General features: G+C 39.5%; 1 protein-coding gene and 1 non-coding gene across 9 annotated transcripts in view; both read left to right on the top strand.

Moving 5' to 3' along the window:
* Nucleotides 1–19,414, top strand: part of MYO5A (myosin VA) — a 197,095-nt gene extending 177,681 nt beyond the window's left edge. For all 8 annotated transcript variants that reach the window (XM_043471955.1, XM_043471953.1, XM_043471956.1 and 5 more), the window contains 8 exons: nt 413–559; nt 3,706–3,860; nt 5,837–5,926; nt 7,635–7,785; nt 8,947–9,229; nt 10,485–10,659; nt 12,700–12,780; nt 13,059–19,414. In XM_043471955.1, coding sequence (XP_043327890.1) covers nt 413–559; nt 3,706–3,860; nt 5,837–5,926; nt 7,635–7,785; nt 8,947–9,229; nt 10,485–10,659; nt 12,700–12,780; nt 13,059–13,211 — 1,235 coding nt within the window. In that variant the 3' untranslated portion in view covers nt 13,212–19,414. The remainder of the gene's footprint in view (nt 1–412; nt 560–3,705; nt 3,861–5,836; nt 5,927–7,634; nt 7,786–8,946; nt 9,230–10,484; nt 10,660–12,699; nt 12,781–13,058) is intronic.
* On the top strand, nt 1,625–1,731 carry LOC122444373. Its single transcript, XR_006270217.1, has one exon. It is a non-coding gene; the product is annotated as a U6 spliceosomal RNA (small nuclear RNA).
* Nucleotides 19,415–20,314: the final 900 nt, after the last annotated feature.

A 20,314-nucleotide genomic window follows, 5' to 3' on the forward strand; every position in this document is an offset into this window, starting at 1 on the left:
AATGAGGGGTGCCTCTATAGAATATTGAATTTCCTTCTATGAATTAAAGTCTAAATATATTTAGACACTTATGATTGATACTGGTTAGTTAACTAATAAGTTCAGCCACGTACTTTGGGGACATTTAATCTTATTACAAAATAAAATGTATCACAAAAAGATGCTTTTGAATCAAGTAAGATTCTTAATGTTGATAGTAGTAAGTACTAGTTGTTGTCAGTGACATTAACGTATAAATTTATCATCTATCCATCCAGTTTTACCAAAAAAAAATCACTTAAAGAAGGGGCAATTAAGTGGCAAATATGGCAAGTTTCTGTTGTTACAGAGTTCATTTAAAATTAATAGGAACATGAAACCACTCATCTTTTCTACCTGGAAAACATTTTCCTTCTTTTTGTTTCTAATAAAGTGGGCCAGATGGAGAACATATCGCCAGGACAGATCATTGATGAACCCATTCGTCCAGTCAACATTCCCAGGAAAGAAAAGGATTTCCAAGGAATGCTGGAATACAAGAAGGAGGATGAGCAAAAACTTGTGAAGAATCTGATTCTGGGCAAGTATTTCCTGTGTGAGATGAAAGGTCTTTCTGGTACGTGTCAGTGGTGGGAGAGACTAGTCACTCGTTTATTAAATATTCACACTGGTTTCTTTGGTCAGCCTTGCATGCTGTGTGCAGTACTGCCGCGGCATTCTGACCCCATCGTGGCTGTCCGTCACCCTACAGGGACGCCGGCCAGGGCTGCCTGTTAGGGTCACGTGAGGCCTTCTCAGCTCCTGTTGCCCGTTACAGGAAGCTTTTGAGAAGTGTTGATGTATGTTCCCCCCTGCAGACTAATTACATCAGAATGTCTAGAGGAAAGAACTTAGCCATGTCCCTAGTTCTTTTTTTTCTCTCTCAAGGGCTTCTGACGTGTAGCTAGCTGCAGTTGAGCACCCCTGCCCTAGGCCATTTAAGTCCCTCAATTTCTCTTGTTCCTTACTTCCCTAGGAAGGTATATAACTAAATATGTCAGGAAAAACAGTTTATTAGTAGGGAAGGAACAGAATTAAGGAAAAGATTCCAGCAGTGGAAAGAGAGGACTGACTGGACAATGGAGATGGGAATAGAAGAAGCCCTTTAGAGCAGCAGAAGGCCTTTGAGTCTGGTTTTGAGCCCATTGGCTCTGCAAGAAGACTTTTTAGGGGAGCATGGGAAATAGTTCAGGAGTGTATGCAGCCCATAAGTTGTGAGCTCAAAACACTACAAGCCTCTCCTTTCAGCCTTTGCAGAGCATTCCTCCCCCCAGGTGCCAGGGTGGCAGCAGTGTGATTGGCAGTGGTTTAATGTTCCTAGAGTTCGTGGTGTTAAACTTAGAACTATATATAGATGCAGAGGTGCTTAAGTTTCAGTGTGATCTTCATTTTGAAAAAATGGTAAGAAGCCACTGGTTTTTTTTTTTTTTTAAGCCACTGGTTTTTAAGCATAGAATTAAAAAAGATTTCATCTGTTCAATAATCATTTGGGGCATTCCTACCGTGTGCTAAGCATTTTCTAGGTATTGGGTAATAAACAAAGTCTCTATTCTCAAAGAGTTTATATTCCATGGGGTAGGGGGAGGTAGATAAAAACAAATAAGGGGTGCTTGCTTCGTCAGCACATATTCTAAAATTGGAACAATACAGATAAGATTAGCATGGCCCCTGCGCAAGGATGACACGCAAATTCGTGAAGCATTCCATATTTTTTAATAGATCTAAAGATAGGGCCAAAGATCTAAACAAACATTTCTCCAAAGAAGACATACAGATGGCTAACAAACACATGAAAAGATGCTCAACATCACTCATTATCAGAGAAATGCAAATCAAAACCTCAATGAGGTACCATTACACGCCAGTCAGAATGGCTGCTATCCAAAAGTCTACAAGCAATAAATGCTGGAGAGGGTGTGGAGAAAAGGGAACCCTCTTACACTGTTGGTGGGAATGCAAACTAGTACAGCCACTATGGAGAAACAGTGTGGAGATTCCTTAAAAAAACTGGAAATAGAACTGCCATATGACCCAGCAATCCCACTCCTGGGCATACACACTGAGGAAACTAGATCTGAAAGAGACACGTGCACCCCAGTGTTCATCACAGCACTGTTTATAATAGCCAGGACATGGAAGCAACCTAGATGCCCATCAGCAGATGAATGGATAAGAAAGCTGTGGTACATATACACCATGGAATATTACTCAGCATTAAAAGAATTCATTTGAATCAGTTCTAATGAGATGGATGAAACTGGAGCCCATTATACACAGTGAAGTAAGCCAGAAAGATAAAGACCAATACAGTATACTAACGCATATATATGGAATTTAAAAAGATGATAACGATAACCCTATATGCAAAACAGAAAAAGAGACATAGATGTACAGAACAGACTTTTGAACTCTGTGGGAGAAGGCGAGGGTGGGATGTTCCTAGAGAACAGTATTGAAACAAGTATACTCTCAAGGGTGAAACAGATCACCAGCCCAGGTTGGATGCATGAGCCAAGTGCTCAGGGCTGGTGCACTGGGAAGACCCAGAGGGATGGGATGGGGAGGGAGGTGGGAGGGGGGATCAGGATGGGGAACACATGTAAATCCATGGCTGATTCATGTCAGTGTATGCAAAAACCACACACACAAAAAATAAATAAATAAAATAAAATAAAAAATAAAAAAAACAAAACAAATAAGGGAGTGAGAAAGATAAACAAGGAAGGCAGGTGTATGAATTTATATAAAGTTGTTAGGAAGGGCCTCTTTGACAAGGTGATCTCCTTTGGACAGAGACCAAAGGAAGTAAGGAAGCAAGTCCTGCTGATAGCTGAGGAAAGAACATTGCAGACAGAAAGCCTTGGGGTGGGCACATGCCTGGCGTCTTCAACCCAGCAACAAGGAGACCCAGTTAATGGGGGAGCACAGTGAGCTGGAAAGGGGAGCAGGCCAGATCACACAGCCATGGTGAGGATTTCGGGTTTACAAATGAGTGAGATGAGAAGCTACTTGGAAGATTTTCATAACAAGAGTGACATGATCTGACTACATTTTCTTATAGAATTACTCTGGTTGTTGTGTGGAAACTGTACTACTGAGGATCGAGGGGTGAGTCAGGGAGACCAGTTGGGAAGCTCTCACTGGGATCCAGGAGAAGATGGTGGTGGCCTAGACTAGGGGAGCTGGTAGAGAAGTAACAGGATTATTCTGGACATGTCTTATGTGTAGAGCCAACAGGATTTGTTGATGGATTAGATGTGTGATGTGAGAAAAGGAAAGAAGACAAAGATGATGACAAGGTTTGTATCCTGAGAAACTAGAAGGCAGAGACTGCCACTTACTGAGATGGGACAGCTCCTGGAAGAGCAGGTTCCATGGGGGATGGGATTTGAGGGACAGGCCTGAGCAGAGATGTCAAAAGCCACTTGTTCCGTGAGCCTAGATTCAAAGGAAAAGTCAGGGCAGGAGATAGACATTTGAGAATTGTCATTGTGTAAGCAACTAATATTCTCATGTCCCTACAGTCAAGAAATCCTCTACTCTAAAATATGCTTTTTTAAAAACATGACCTATTAACGCCGAATGATTGAACTATTACATGAGAACTGTGCCTTTATATCTCCAAAAGCATTCCTTATGAAGACTTTCAAAGTTATATAAGACTGTTTTTCCTCTTTTCTTTTTTAGAACTGAAGCCACGTGGTGTAGCTGTCAATTTGATTCCAGGGTTACCAGCGTATATCCTGTTTATGTGTGTTCGACATGCTGACTACCTGAATGATGATCAGAAAGTAAGGTCGTTGCTAACATCAACAATTAACAGCATCAAAAAAGTATTAAAGGTTAGTTAATGTTCAACAGATTTCTCGTAATGAATATTAATGATGACAGGGTCTATACAGAGGTTATTTTTCCATCCTTAGACATGAGCTAAGTTGCCAGTATGGCCACATTTTAGTCTTAACTGGTACCTTCCATTATAGGAAATATTCATTATGTAATGTGTCTGTGTGCTTTCTTTCAAAACAGGGCTCACATTGAACAATAATAAAAATTAATTCAATATACTTACATTTAGTTGTGAAGTAAACGAAGTTTCTTCATAGAAATAGTCTGCTTTGAGGTCTGTCTCAGAACTAAATTAAAAATACTTAATGAAGTTCATATATACAGGGAATATGATGCTATAGTTAAAATAGGTATTAAAAATGTTTAGGAATACCTAGCCCATTCATATAAAAAGCTGTCTGATATTTAAAATTTTTAAAAATATTTAAAATTCTCTTCTGACTTTTCTTCCCATTATTCTCCAGCTCACCCCATAATTTTCCTTGTTACCTGAAATGCCTGGTTTCATGTGAGCAGCAGCACATAGATACTAATCAGAGAGGAAACACTTGGAAAAGGCAGCGAAGTTACATAATAGAACAGAAAGCCCTACATAACTCAGTAATCACTGAGTCACGTTGCATAATCATCCTTTTGACAACCTAGAAAAACAGTGAACGTTATTCTTAGTTTTAACCATTTTTCAGTGCACAGTTCTGTGGCATTAAGTACATTCATATTGTTGTATAACCATCACTATCATCATCTCCAGAACTTTTTCATCTTCCCCAACTGAAACTCTGTACCCATTAAACACTCTCCCCCAGCCCCTGGTCATAACTTTTAGTGACGGTTCTCAGTCCCTACTGCACAGATACTCTGTGCGGTTACATTCTACAGTGATTACTGAAGTGTTGAGTTTCTGAATATTTTAACATTAAAAAATTGATGAATGTCTTCTGAATGGAGCTCATGTAATTTTTAGTATATTGATGGTATATTGCATTTATTAGACTATGAATTTTACTACTTCTCAAGTTAACACCTATGAAGACAGCAAAACCAAATCATGAAGTTTTCTCCCTCTCATCTTAATTACAAGAAGAAATTTATCTAATTTGACTAATTATTGTACCAGATTGTTTAAAGATTTAAAATGAGTAGATACTTGGGACTTCCCTGGTGGTTAAGACTTCCACTTTCCAATGGTTAAGACTTTGCCTTCCAATGCAGGGGGTGTGGGTTTGATCCCTGGTCAGGGACCGAAGATCCCACATGCCTTGTTGTAGGAAAACCAAAACATAAAATAGAAACAATACTGTAATGAATTCAATAAAGACTTTAGAAAAAATTAAAATATTTAAAAAATGTAAAAAGTGTAGATTCTTGAACATAACACTCTTTTAGAATATCCTTTTTTTAAATTGAAGTACATTTGTCTCGTGTCCTGTTTTGATTTAGAGCTCCTGTTTGACATGTGGCCCAGTACTGATGAAAAGCCACACTGTCCAGTGCTCTGCACAGGGCTCCCTTCATCCCATGTCTGATTCGCTCCTCAGAAATTGTATCTTAATCACTGACAAGATTTTTAACCTAATCTGGGTTTTAGTGCTTCACAGTGTTTGTGATTCTCTTTTGTACCTTTAGTCCTTTCTTATTCCCTTCAGTAACCCCCAGGGAAGTAAGTTTGGGTAAGCAAGACTTGGTGAATTGTTTTCTGACTAAAGGGACTACTAAGCTATTATCAATGGAATGAATGGGCATCACTTTCTAATGGCAAGAAAACAGATGCCAAGCAAGGTAACAACTAATGAATTCAGTGGTTGAATTCTGTAGCAGCAACATGAGGCTTTACAACTGTAATGTGATTGATTTTTATAATTGTTGTTAATGATAAGTGAAGGAAACGGTCCTTCTAGTATCTATTCAGTTATTTCAGGCTTTTGTTTCCATAAGGAAAAAACTAATTTAGGCTTATTCTCTCTTTTAGAAAAGAGGTGATGATTTTGAAACCGTCTCCTTTTGGCTTTCTAACACATGCCGATTTTTGCACTGTTTGAAGCAGTACAGTGGAGAAGAGGTGAGAAAACCTTGATTACAAAACCAGCATGCTATACTTTCTCTGAACTTTTTAAAGAAAAAATTTAAAGCACAAAATGTTTAGTCATTTGTTAATTTAGAAACCTGAATTCAGAAGTGACTTGACAGTTTATAGTTCTATTTGACATTCATTATTTATGAAACTGACTTGGGAATTGGCATAGTTTCTTCCCTCTGATAGCTTGTATTATGAGAAAGCACAGCAGAAATAAAATGAGCGTTGGTCATTGAATAATTATCACACTGAAACTTTTTGTTAAGATGTGAAAATGGTGTTTTCAAGGATTGATACCTTGAGCTGTTCAAAGAAATGAATCAATTTTAGCTTTCTGTAATACATTAAAAGTGATCATGTTAAAAGCTATCTCAAGATTTTTCCAAAAATATGTTTTGCTTTTGCTTATAGTGATGTGTTCATCAGTTAGTTGATAGACTTCCTGTTTCAAAACTACATATTTATAATTATTTATTAATGGCTACATAGTATATTGGAGAAGGAAATGGCAACCCACTCCAGTAATCTTGCCTGGAGAATTCCATGAACAGAGGAGCCTGACAGGCTACAGTCCATGGGGTTGCAAAGAGTCACGCATGACTGAGCAACTATCACATAGTATATATCAGACAGCACTCACTATATATTACATTGTTTAATTCTTACATCTCTGTGAGGTAGGAATTCTAACCCAGTTTTACAGATGAGGAAACTAAGACTCAAAGAAGTTCATCACTTTGCCCATGCCTTCTCAGCCATAAGGAGCTGAGCTAGGATTTTGGGTCTGCCCACCTTCAAGAGCTGTGCCCATAAATGCTGCCTTTCATGCCTCCCCATCCTTTGCTGTCAGGACAGGCAGAGAAGCTGAGCAGTGGCCACTTTCTCAGCACTCACAGGCTTGGAGCAGAAGACTGTCCTGACAAATGACGGGAAATACAGTATGAATAAGACATGGCCCCTGAGCAGGTGGGACTGACAGACCAGAATCCTCCAGAGGGCCTGTTAACTGTCCTGTCAGTCCCCAGTTCTAGACCATGTTGTCAAGTAAGTTGTAGAGAGGCAGATGCTTGAGTGTGGCCAGAATCCATCAAAAGTACCTGCCTGTACAGTTAGTTGGCTTTCCGTGTTACCACATACCATCAAAAGATTCCGTTCTAAGCTTGGACTGCGAAGCCTGTATGAATACCATAAAATATAATAAAGGAAAATTTTTTATTTATTCACCAGTCTCTGTAGAAATGACCAATTTTAAGAAAATTATGTATGTCCTTCAGGTACAGAATTTATAAACAAGACTCTATTTAATGAACTGAAGTTAAGAGATTGGTACTTTACATAATTTAGTGTTTGGCAGTAAACCAGCTGTTTCATAAGTGAAAACACTCATTAGTTTTTTTTTTTCAAATTGAGTTCCCCTATCTTATTTCATTGACATTGCTGGTAGAAAGGCTTAAATGCTAGACTGCCAAGTTTAGATATTATTCAAATGCTGGTAAGAAGTGGAAGCAGGGACATAATAGAAACAAACACACAAAATTTGGGAAGGATTATCCTGGCACTTATGTGGAGGCTGGATGGGAACTCTTAGGAGAAAGGTAAAAAAGAGCATGAGGATGTTGATCAAATGAGAGAGTTAAACAGACAGGAGACATTTTATTTCATGTATGTCATTAACTCTGTATTATGGCTCTAGGGCTTTATGAAACACAACACCTCTCGCCAAAATGAACACTGCCTCACCAATTTTGACTTGGCTGAGTACCGGCAGGTGCTCAGTGACTTGGCAATTCAGATCTACCAGCAGCTTGTGCGGGTGTTAGAGAACATCCTTCAGCCAATGATTGGTAAGTCCCGGGCATTGCTGACGTCCAGGTCTGTCTCGTGGCACTTGTATCAGAGCATGTATTCATATGGGGAAGGTAAAGTAGTAAGACTCAGTCTCAAAATTAGCTGAGGAATCTCAGAACCACAGCCGTGACTAACTGGGGCACATCAAAATCCCTGCTTCTACGTGATGGAAATGGCAGGACTATTAATAGTTTCCCTCTCTAACGTGTAATGCCTCTCTCTTAAGATTGGGTTATGCTTTATATCCAGCAACAGACCTCAAACCTTGTCCACTTTTCAAAAACAAAAATACTTGAAACTTTCATCAAGGGCACTACTGCAGAGAACTTTCTAGGGACCCAACTAAAACTAAAGAGACTGAGAAGGGTTTGCAGATTACCTGATAGGCTATAGTAACAGGGCTGGGAAGGTACCGTGGCAGCAAAAACAGGTCTCAGACACTCCATGCTGAGTTGTTCATCTCATGGCCCCTGTGGAATCGTTAAAGGCAATTTGGTTTAAAGTTGCAGTTTCTCATTGGATGAGCAACTGATCAGTGTGTGTGTCTATGTATATGAGATTCCATGTACCTCTCTTTATTTGTGTGCACTCACTCTGGGTATGTATGTACATATCATGCTACCTATATTCCTTTGAAAAGTGTAGCAGGTGTGAAATTGGAATTAGGGGGCATGTAAAAATTGCAGGTTGCTGATTTTGTGCGAAGCTGTTGAGGGAAGCTCAGGTCAAGGAAGGGCCCAGCTCTCCAGCCCCATGTGACTGCCCTCTCCCAAGACCACTGCCTGGCTCCTCCTTTTCTTACTACTTGATTTGTTTGCTTCTGAGGTTCGATACTACTGGAAAATACTTATCTTCTCCCTAATTGCCTCTCTCTTAAAAACCTCTCTCTCTAAAACCCTCCCAAGAAACTACACATGTGCTATTAAGACTATTGTTTCATATTTTAGAAAATAATCCATTAAAATTTCATAGTAAATTTTTACATTTAAGGATAATTCTTTCATTAAAGTTTAAAATCCAGATGCCCTTTTACTTGTACTTCCTTTTCCCTCTATTTTGATGCTCAAGTCATTTTCCTAAGTTATGTGTGTGTATGTGTGCATGTGCGTGTGTTTGCATCAAAATCTTCTTCTCTGACGTATGAACTTCTCCTTTAGTCTCCGGAATGCTGGAGCATGAAACCATTCAGGGTGTCTCTGGGGTGAAGCCCACAGGGCTAAGAAAGCGAACCTCCAGCATCGCTGACGAGGGTACCTACACACTGGACTCCATCCTGAGACAGCTCAACTCCTTCCACTCGGTCATGTGTCAGCACGGCATGGACCCCGAATTGATCAAGCAGGTGGTCAAGCAGATGTTCTACATCGTGGGGGCCGTCACCCTGAACAACCTCCTCTTGCGGAAGGACATGTGCTCCTGGAGTAAAGGCATGCAGATCAGGTGAGCGAACTCCAACACCTTTCATGGCCTTCTCGGGCTGCCTAACAGTCTGCTGGGGCTCACGTGCGGCGCAGGCACCTGACGTCTGAAGCCCCCCAGGTGAGTGGTAAGGGCAGACCGGGCGTGGAGCCGTTTCCTCCTCCTGGCTGGACTTCCTCCACTGCCATGCGTGGTTGCTCCCAGCGTGCCTTCAGCCTCTGCTTGTTGGAACCCGGCTCCGTGTAAAGTTAACTCAGTGAAGGAGTAAATCTTTTACTGATGTTTGGAATATGCCCCTGTCATTTTAAGGAAAGCTGCACTCAGTTTTGTCCAACTGCTCCTCAGCATAACCTTGTTAGCATAATAGAATTTTTTTTTGGCAAATAATTTATTTTAAAACAGCTAGAAAATTCACCAAGAGAGGGGGAAAGTATTTCTCCTATAAAAGTCTATAGTTACTCAATCTTAGGAAATTTACCTTCTTTCCAAATTTTCCATTCTGACTCATGTCCACTGTAGACAGCAGTCAGAAGGCAATGCCTTCCACTCAGATAGTTGAACTTATTTCTCTGCAAGCTCTGTTTACGCCTGCGAAGCCCCTCTTTGCCTGATTACTAAGTCCTGAGCGTGGATCTGTTTATCTGACTCCTATTTTGCAAACTGCTGTCACTTGGTTGGCCACCTCTTAAAACCTCAGCATCTGTGTAGTTTCTGTGTCTCTCTCCATATTTTCCGTTTGCCTCTTCCTGTGCCCTCACTTGCCCTTCTTGCCTACATCCCTAAACTTCCTCAGGCCACTACCTCCATCATCCAGGCTCTTCCCTGAAAAGGGTCAGAGCACAGGGTAGGGATCTTATTATGTCCACTAGCTTGGAGTTTGACATAAGGAACAGAGAGTATTAGAGGATTGTCAGTTCTCTCCTCTCAAGTTGTAAAAAGCTGTAACATGTTTTTTGCTCTGCTGTTTAATAAGGACACAACCATATTATGTGCTCTATTTTTTTTTTTTTTTTAGCACACCTTATTTTGTAACTTGCTATTATGGCTACACTTCTGTCTTCCATTAAAGAGAATTATAGTCTCTAGAATTATACTCACTCTTATATGATTATGATTATAAACCTGATTATTTATAGTGATAAATTTTTAAGCACAGCTAATGATTTAAAAAACAGAATTCAACTGAAATTCCTAACAAAGCCATGCACAGAAAAATTAAGACATTTATGATAACATTCGGTAAATTTGCATCCCCCTCAACCCTTTTTTGACATAGGTACAATGTCAGTCAACTAGAAGAATGGCTGCGTGACAAGAATTTGATGAACAGTGGGGCTAAGGAAACCCTGGAGCCTCTCATCCAGGCTGCTCAGCTTCTGCAAGTGAAAAAGAAAACAGATGATGACGCAGAAGCCATTTGTTCCATGTGCAATGCTTTAACTACTGCCCAGGTAAGGCAACTTTCCCTATTATAAAATTCATCAAAGGTAACATTTAGGGAAGTCACGAAGGCTTCTAGTTATTGCTCTTGTCTCTGAGCTAACTTCATCTGTGTCAGAGATGACATATATCAATACTGTAGATCTTGAAGACAGGAGATTTTACCACAAAGTATATTTCAGTACTAGTCATACTCATGCACATTCAACAGTCAGTAAGTATTTATCCATTCTCTACACTGTTCTGTGTAACATTCCAGCCACTCAGATAAAAACAGAAACAAGGCAAAGTTTCTGTTTTTATGGAGTATACCTTCTATATACTCTATGGAGCTTGAACTCCAAAGAGTCTTGTATATTATTTGATAACTGAATGATTCTTTAGACTTATCTATTTAAGAAAGATAATTCTTTTTTTAATTGAAATGTAGTTGGTGTATAATATGATGTTAGTCTCAGGTATACTACTCAGTGGTTTGACATTTGCATACATTATGAAATGATAACCATGATAAGTCTAGCAACCACATGTCCCCATTTAAGGTTATTACAATATTATAAACCATATTCCTTATGTTGTAGATTGTACCCTCATGCTTTATTTACTTGATAACTAGAGGTTTGTACCTCTTAATCCCTTCACCTGTTTTGAACACCCCAAGTCTCTTCCCTCTGCAACCAACTGTTTGTTCTCAGTATTACTTAGGTTGTCCCAGAGGTTTCTTAAAACCATCCTTATTTCTTTTCATTCTTTTTTCTATAAAGTTTCAGTGATTTGATTTACACTACTGTCTTCCATCTCACATCCACTCCTTTGTATCATTTCGTCTACTGTTGATGCCTTCCAGTGTCTTTTTTTTATTTCAGTTATTGTATTATTCAGCTTTTTCTGGTTCTTTATATTTTCTAACTCTTTGTGAGTTCATCCCTACTTCTCCTGAGTACAGTGAGCATCTTTATGATCATAACCTTGTACTCTTTATCAGGTAGATTGCTCATCTCCACTTCATTTAGTACTTCTGAGATTATGTCTCATTCCTTTGGTTGAAACATATTCCTGTCTTCTCATTTTTCCCAGTTTGTTTGTTTGTTTTCTATGCATTAAGTCCGCTGGTTACATTTCCCAATCTTAAAGAAGTGGCCTTATGTAGGAAACATCCTGTGGGCCTCCGAAGCATGGGGCCCTCTGGTCGCCAGAGCTCTGTGCCCAGGGGTACCCCCCCCCCATGTGGGCTGTACAGGCCGTTCTGTTGTGACAGGGCCGCAGTAGTTCTACTGTGGGCTCCCTAGCAGGCAGGGTTGGCCCCTGGCCTGGTTGGCTGCGCCACCCTGCTTCCTTTGGTTTCTGCTGCCCCATGTTTTGGTGGGGCCAGCTCCTAGCACAGCTGGCCACAGGGCTAGGGAAACCCAGGGCTGGTGCTAGGCCCTCGGTAGGTAGTTAAGCCCTGAGCACTAATAAGCTAGTGGGAGAACTCCAAATGGTGCTGAGGATCAATAACTAATCATTCAGGTAGAGTCTTGAATTTAAGGCAGTGAAAATATGGGAATGGCATTGGAGGACAGTGGCCACAGCGTGAGGCAAGGCACGGGCATAAACATGCCCACTTTTCTTTTGCCTAGTTATTTTTGTGCTTACTTTTGGATTTTTTAAATGTTTGTCACTTATCTCAAAACATAGAAATCTTACATAGGTTATACATAGAGTATATATAGAAAGTAATTAGCTGAATACTCAGGACACTGATAACTATTGTTACTTTGAGAGACTGAGAGCATGAGAGTGGGAGTACTTTTACTTTTCATGATTTTTTCAAATTTATATTGCCTCTTAAAATGTACAGATATTATATTAATATACTCTTATTGTAAAAATTTAAATAATAAAGGTAAATGTGCCTTCAGAATAGCTCCCTCTCCCATCTTGTCCTAACCAAGCCCTGAGTAGAATTGAAAGCAATAGGCAGAGATCCTTTTCATTTTCCTGATTAGAGGGACCTGGAATGTATGTATTTGATAATATGCTAAAAATTTTGATCATTTTATTTCTGCCAGATTGTCAAAGTGTTGAATCTGTATACACCGGTTAATGAGTTTGAAGAAAGAGTTTCTGTGTCATTTATTCGTACTATACAGGTAAGATCTCCCAGGCTTCCTTTTGCTTCAGTTTACCAACACAGTCATTTGGATGGAAATTTTATAATTTATTGAAGGATAATGCAGTTTTTATTATTATTGTATCATTTTCATAGTGCGTTAATTTTTTTATAATAACTTATTGGGGAAATGAAGTGATTTTAAAACAAGTATAAACATTTGTCATTCATTGAGGGTTTTTGGTAGAATTTTGTCTAAAAAAATGTTTATAGATTCAAAGAATTGATGTTCTGGTTTTTTTTCTTTTATTTTCTCAGATGCGTTTACGAGACAGGAAAGACTCTCCTCAACTACTCATGGATGCAAAGCACATCTTTCCTGTCACCTTTCCTTTTAACCCCTCTTCCCTTGCGCTAGAAACCATCCAGATTCCAGCCAGCCTGGGCCTGGGATTCATATCACGGGTCTGAAAGTGATATCAAGGCAAATATTGACAATACATTTCTTGCCTGAAATAAGAACCCATTAGTTCAAGTGAGCTACTGAAAACACATTTTAAAAGATACTACTTATTATCTCCCAAATAAAGGATTATTGACTAGAACTGCCCCTAGAATACTTTTCATCATCTTGGAAAGAAAGATAGGTTCCTTTGTGCCGTGTTACCTTCATAACAACACTTGTCCTTGGTCAGTTAGGTGTCTGCCATTGACGTGCAGGTGAATGACGGAAGAAAAGAAAAAAAAATGTGTCTTCAGCTGCCAGCATTTATTTTAAATCCTTATCACTGCATCTAAATGATATAAAAAACCCGATTCCAGATATGAATATGAGCTGTTGTTAAGAAGGCGCCATCAAGGAACCTCCTATGTGCTAACCAGAAGCATTGAAAGAAAAATCACCACCGAGTACATATCATACCAGCTTAGGAATCAATTATGTTGATAATGTCAAACTGGAACAAACAAATAAACTGGCATTATGTAAAGTAACTGGACAAGTAGCTCCCTTCTATGTGTCACTATGATGTAGAGATATTAAGAGAATGTTGGTTTGCTTAGAGCATGGAAGTCCATTTGTACTGTAGTTTACTGAGCATTTTAAATTGCTGCTACATACTATGTTCTTTAAAATGTAAGCGATATTCATATTAGGCACTACAACAATAAGCTTCTCTTTTATCAACTCTGTTTACAGTCCAATCAGATTAGTTTTAACTGGATTACGTGCACATATCTACAGATTCACCCTCACAAGTAGCAGACACTGGGAAGTCATGTAGTAATATGACACAACGTTTGACATTTAGGGATAGGAGTAGGCAAAGTGGTTAATGTTGATGTCATTTTTTCAGGATGTGTTATATTGATGTGCTCATTAACTTTCCCTGGGTGATATCACATCAGGGTACAGTGTTCTGTGAAGTGACTTATTTTTAGTTACTAGATCTGATTCCTGCAGTGCATATTTTCAACCCTGACAGGTTTTCTTTCTTCTTAATTTATTAAGAATTAATCTCAGTTATCTAGAGAGGATTGTCAGAATATTCATGATTCAGGTCTTGAAATCTTGATTCTTTTATAAATTATGCAAAAGAAAGTATATAATAAATAATTGACTCCATTTTTTAGGCTTTGCAACTTCTGTAAATGTTCTCAGTACCACTAGGTATTTTCCAGAGCATCATATTAGAAATACTTTGACCTATATAAAAATATAAGGAAATTGCTGAATTTTACAGAGGACTTGGTTTAATAAGACCCAGATTCTATAAGTTTTCATTCTGACATTCTAAGTAAACATACCATTTGTCCCACAAATCTTAAACAATAAATGTTTCAGATTGTGCAAAAGCAAATTCTTAGCTTTCACTAGAAACTCTGGTTCGGAATTACAATCATAGATTTGTATAAATTAACTGTTAGATGATCTATAAAATATGTGCAATATTATTAATGGAAGTAAAACATTTTCAAATCAGTGATAAAGATTGTTATTAAAAGATAAATACTGTCTGTTAACTTATTTGAGCCTCAAATTCCTCATTTATACAGTAAGAGGGTTAGACAGCCGGTTCCTAAGGTCCCTTCCACTTCTGAAGTTCTCTCCTCCGAGTGCTTGGACCACAGAGAAGTGAGCTGCAGGTATTCGGTAAGGTTAGCCTAGTGTTTGAAGCATGTTAATTTTGAGGGATTAATAAAATGTAAAATCATAGGTTTATGAACCTATAATCTTTCTTAAATGTACATGATTTGTATTCATGCTTTTAGAAATTTAGTTCAGGTAATTTCTATTGAATTGTGTACTGCTGTATTCAGATTGGATACATTTATTCATTTGCAAAATCAAGCAAAAATGCTACTTCGGATTCTCTCAACTTTCCCTGGTTGTCAATGTGGTTTTCAGTAACTTTTGAAACCACCTAGTTAGTACTGAATGTGTCAGAGTCTAAGAACATAGATGGGACTTGGGTGGGAGAGATGTCCCCTCAAATGCCACTGTGATTGTAGGCTCCCCTACTGAAACCTGGAAATCCTCCCAGGCCGTTTCCCAGGTTAGTCCTGTGTAGCATGTTCCACACACACCCTGAGTCATGTCAGATCTTCAGGCTCACGATCTAGCTTCCACTGCCACTGCAGCCCTTTGTCTTTCCCACAGACAGCTTGTATCCTGAGGCATGTCTAGTCTGGGCCTTTCTCTCTCTCCTATCTCCCATCTTTCTACTACAAAGAGCCTCTATTCCACACCCGAGCCACAGGCTCTCCTGTTCAGGGATGGTCACACAAAGATTATGCTATTTCAGGGCTCCAACTTCCTCCAGGCCCTATCTAGAACCCCAGATGGGGATCTGAATTAATTTTTCTTAGTGGCCTGAAGATCTTTAGTCAGAACAGAAATACCTTACAACCACAGAACTCCAAATCCTGGTAAGTCATTCTGTGTCCTAGTTTCTTGGAGATGCAACAATATTCTGCTGACTGTGGGTATCCTTGGCCTCTTTGAGGACTCCTCACCTTTCCCTCTGTCCATTCACACCTTATTACCCAGCCTCAAACAAACCTCTGCCTGCCCTCCACACCATCCACCCACTCACTTATCCATTCATTCTTTCCCTTCCTTCAACCAGGTATCCCCTCAACTGTCTGCTCACCTGCTCTGACTGTGTTGAAGGCTGTGGGTGGGGTCAGCCTTCAGTTCTGCCCACTTGCCTGAGGACTTCCCTTCAGGCCAGTTTTTACATGAGTTCTTACTGTTCTCACTTCTCTGCAGTATTTCTTAGCATTACTACTCATACGCTTGTTCATAATTCCTCCATAACACACTATAGGAACTCAAAGAAAGAGTTCTTTGAGAAAACAATTCACTTGTCTCAGTAGCCACTTCTCAGTAGTCTCTTCCCCACTCACCTTACATGGAGACTCAGCTCACACCTTGGAAAGCAAACCTGAAAACTTAGAATCAGTTTCCCTTCTTGTACCTTCTTTCAGGTTAAGGTTTTGCTCTGCCTGAGAGAAACTATAATGAAGGGGGAAAGATGAGCATGGGGTAAAATCCTTGAAGTGTAGCTTCATGGTTCCTTCCGAAGTTTTGAAAATTCCCCGTGCACCTGACACTTCTTTCCTCAATTGCAGAAGTACAAAAAATATGTATTCCAAAGCCAACTGAGAGAAGATTTGGGGATTTGGGCCAGTTTGTCTCATTTGCTTTGTTTCATTCATTTCAATGGATAATTGAAAGTTGCCGCTTTCTGGGTAAGTGATTATGTATAATATAGATCAAAGCTCTTAATAACACAGTTCAATTTATTTTATTAGAATTTCAGTATAGTGGTAGTTGTGAGAAATGTCTTCCCTGGTAACCCTAGGTGAAGGGGCACCTGGCACCATCCTGAGATGTCCTCATATTCTCTTTTTCTCTCTGTTTTTCTACCACACATACACAGTCTTCAGTAATTTCAACTGTTTAACATAAAACAAAGCAAAAATGTCACATGTGGCCCTTCAGTTCTCCTGGTGAAAGGGAGTGTAGAAACAGTACCTTGTGTCTGGCTGTGCTTTACTCCAGCTCACTTGCTCTGTTACCTCATTGTGTCCTCACAGCAGCCCTGGAAGGTAGGAGGGTAGCTACTGACATCCTTGTGTGTGTGAAAATTTGAGACAGAGGTAAGTGAGTTGCCTCACTAAGGTTGCCTAGGTTGCCTAAGCTGTGCCATCATTCCACACTCAGCAGTGGCAGTGAGAGCGCTTGTGGGGCAGGAGACTTGAGAAAGCCCCCAGGTTCCATTTTGTTCCTCCTGGTACCCGTGGGGTGCCCTGGCCCAGCACAAGGTACTCTGTTTCTCTATCAGAGTTGGCTACTGGCCTATGGGAGGTGAATAAACGCTGAGTACCAAGTTCTTGGTGCTGATCAGATCGGGTGCCTTGTGGTTTCCTTTTTGTCATAGTTACCAACTATAACTGGGCTTCCCTTGTGGCCCAGCTGGTAAAGAATCTGCCTGCAATGCAGGAGACCTGGGTTTGATCCCTGGTTTGGGAAGATACCCTGGATAAGGGAAAAGCTACCCATGCCAGTATTCTGGCCTGGAGAATTCCATGGAGTGTATAGTCCATGGGGTCACAAAGAGTTGGACACGACTGAGCGACTTTCACTTTTACCAACTATAACTAGGTTTGGCTTTTGTTAATAGATCAGTGCCCCACCCCCCCGGAGGGTGCAGGACTCTGTTTTGGTCATTATTTAGTAGCAGGCTGTCCCAGCCTGACAGGAAATGGAGAGAGCCTCCCAACAGTTAGGAAGAAGGTCACTGTCAACACACAGCCCTCAGAGTCACTATGAGAGCCACCGGGTGAGCTAGCTGAGCAGCCTGGAGAGAGCCTGAGGGCACAGGCCAAGTTGCTGGGTCCCTGCTGAGGGCTGTCTACCAGGCAGGCCACACACAGGGCTTTGTGTGTTTGAACGACAGTGTGTACATGCTGCCAGTGTTGGCTTTGGAGCCAAGAGGTTAGGGAGGCACTGTGTATGCATAAGTGCATTGATTTCTTCTCAGGCTGTGCTGTGAGGGCCGCCTTAACCCCTGCTCCCTTCCCTCCTAGAGCTGCCTTAAGTTCTCTGGAACTCCTCCTCTGTAAGGGGAAGTCTTGCCTGGAAAGGTATCTTGCCCTGTTTCACAAGGTGTGAGGGTGTCGGTGGGCGTGGCCTCCTCTCTTCCTTCCCATTCTGCATGACCCTCCCCTCCTGTTGCTTCTTCCTTTGCTCTCATTTCCCAACACGTATTGGAACTCTGAGGCAGCAACAACCTCAGAGCCAATGAAATGTGATCTTAGTGTTTCCTGAGTTTGGGGGGCTCTGTGTTACAAGTAAGCAAATGAACGTATGAAAGAAATATAGAGATAATTTAGATTCTTGGTAATTCTTAAATGGCTTGTTTCCCACTGAACTGATGTTTTCTTAGGCTAAGGGTATAATTGTAAAACCTTTCATGGACATTCATTAATTTTTTTGGGTAAAGTAAGAACACTTTACCCATATCAAAACTGGAGTGAAAATAGGAAAGAGTGCTATAATTCTAATTCATTGTATTACCCTAAATTAAGTCAAACCGAGATTACAATAGATGTCTCAATGGATCAGGAACTGGAAAGCACTATGTAAAATATCTGCCAAAATACATTTTATACATTTTTTATTTTATAATTTGGTCTAGTTAAAATGCTCATTAGCTCAATTTAATGGGTGTTACTAGATTCATTACAATGTCTAAATATGAATACCATTTCCTTAGTATTGTAATGTTGCTTGAAATATTTGACAGAAAACATTTCTTTCTAGAAAAATGTTTTTTGAATTGACGTTTATATGTACAATTCAATGCTTAGTAGGTCAGTATACATTTTCATGACATTTTTCAGAGTCGATAATTTTAAATATCTTATTGTTATTATATGTTATAAAAACAGCCTACATTTCAGGCTCTGTACAACACTTGAGCCATTTAATTTTTCCAACATATGCTGAATTTTTCCTTCAAATGTGGATATATGTGTTATAATTTATGATCCTAATTGTGTATTTTTGTGGAACCCAGGAATTACATTGATTTTCTTGTTTCCTTGGAGAATTTAAGTTGCTCTAACAGTGTTGCATAGAAATGAGCTTATGACATTTAATGTATTGTATTTTAATTACTAACTTCAATTCTCAACTTACTGTGAAATGGATATGTCTTTTAACTGCCATAGCATTGAACATTGCAGTTTTTCTTTTTCCTTGTTGGATCTGGAAAAGGAATTCTACTTTGACCTACATAGAGAAACATGATCTAGTTAATCTTTGAAAAGTTCTTAGGTGAAATATTCCTCCATGAAAAATGAAGCAAAAGTACTGAAAAGTGAAAGGCATTATCAACCAACTTTTAAACTAAACTCACCCTAGCATATCTCACATGAAATTTTTAAAAATAAGTTAATAATGCACCTAATGTCAAAAAAAGCCTTTGAAACATAGGTTTTCACTAAATATCACCTAGTGCTAAGATGAAAAAACCAAGACAATATCAGATAGACATTTATGCTCTAAATTTGTAGTTGTCTGATGTTGTACTTAGTAAATGTGTGTCATTAATGCTGTATTCTCCTAGCTATTAATATTGTTCAAATAAAGATATGGATGTAAAGGATTTTTGTTAGTGTCATAAATTAACCGACATCACATACACAAACATAGATCACATTTGGGGCTATGAAACACACCTTTAAATTTTTAAAGACTAACACTAAAAAACAATGACAGAAAGACAACTGGAAAACCCCCAAATACTTGGAGATTAAACAACTTCTAAATAACACATGGGTCAAAGAAATAACTAGAGAAATTTTAAAATATTTTGAACTAAATGTAAGTGAAAATACAGGTTAAAAATGAATCTATATACAAGAACAGAAACAGACTAATAGACAAAGAAAACAAACTTCAAAAAAGAAAAATTTCTGTTTCCGTTCAGTTCAGTCGCTCAGTAGTGTCCAACTCTGCGACCCCATGAACCACAGCACGCCAGGCCTCCCTGTCTATCACCAACTCCCGGAGTTTACCCAAACTCATGTCCAGTGAGTCGGTGATGCCATCCAACCATCTCATTCTCTGTCGTCCCTTTCTCCTCCTGCCCTCAATCTTTCCCAGCATCAGGGTCTTTTCAAATGAGTCAGCTCTTCGCATCAGGTGGCTAAAGTATTGGAGTTTCAGCTTCAGCATCAATCCTTCTAATGAACACCCAGGACTGATCTCCTTTAGGACGGACTGGTTGGATCTCCTTGCAGTCCAAGGGACTCTCAAAAGTCTTCTCCAACACCACAGTTCAAAAGCATCAATTCTTCAGCGCTCAGCTTTCTTTATAGTCCAACTCTCATATTCATACATAACTACTTGAAAAACCATAGCCTTTACTAGATGGACCTTTGTTGACAAAGTAATGTCTCTGCTTTTTACTATGCTGTCTAGGTTGGTCACAACTTTCCTTCCAAGGAGTAAGCATCTTTTAATTTCATGACTGCAGTCATCATCTGCAGTGACTTTGGAG

The sequence above is a fragment of the Cervus canadensis genome, chromosome 6, assembly GCF_019320065.1.
Source record: "Cervus canadensis isolate Bull #8, Minnesota chromosome 6, ASM1932006v1, whole genome shotgun sequence".
In the NCBI taxonomy this organism is placed as follows: Eukaryota; Metazoa; Chordata; class Mammalia; order Artiodactyla; family Cervidae; genus Cervus; species Cervus canadensis.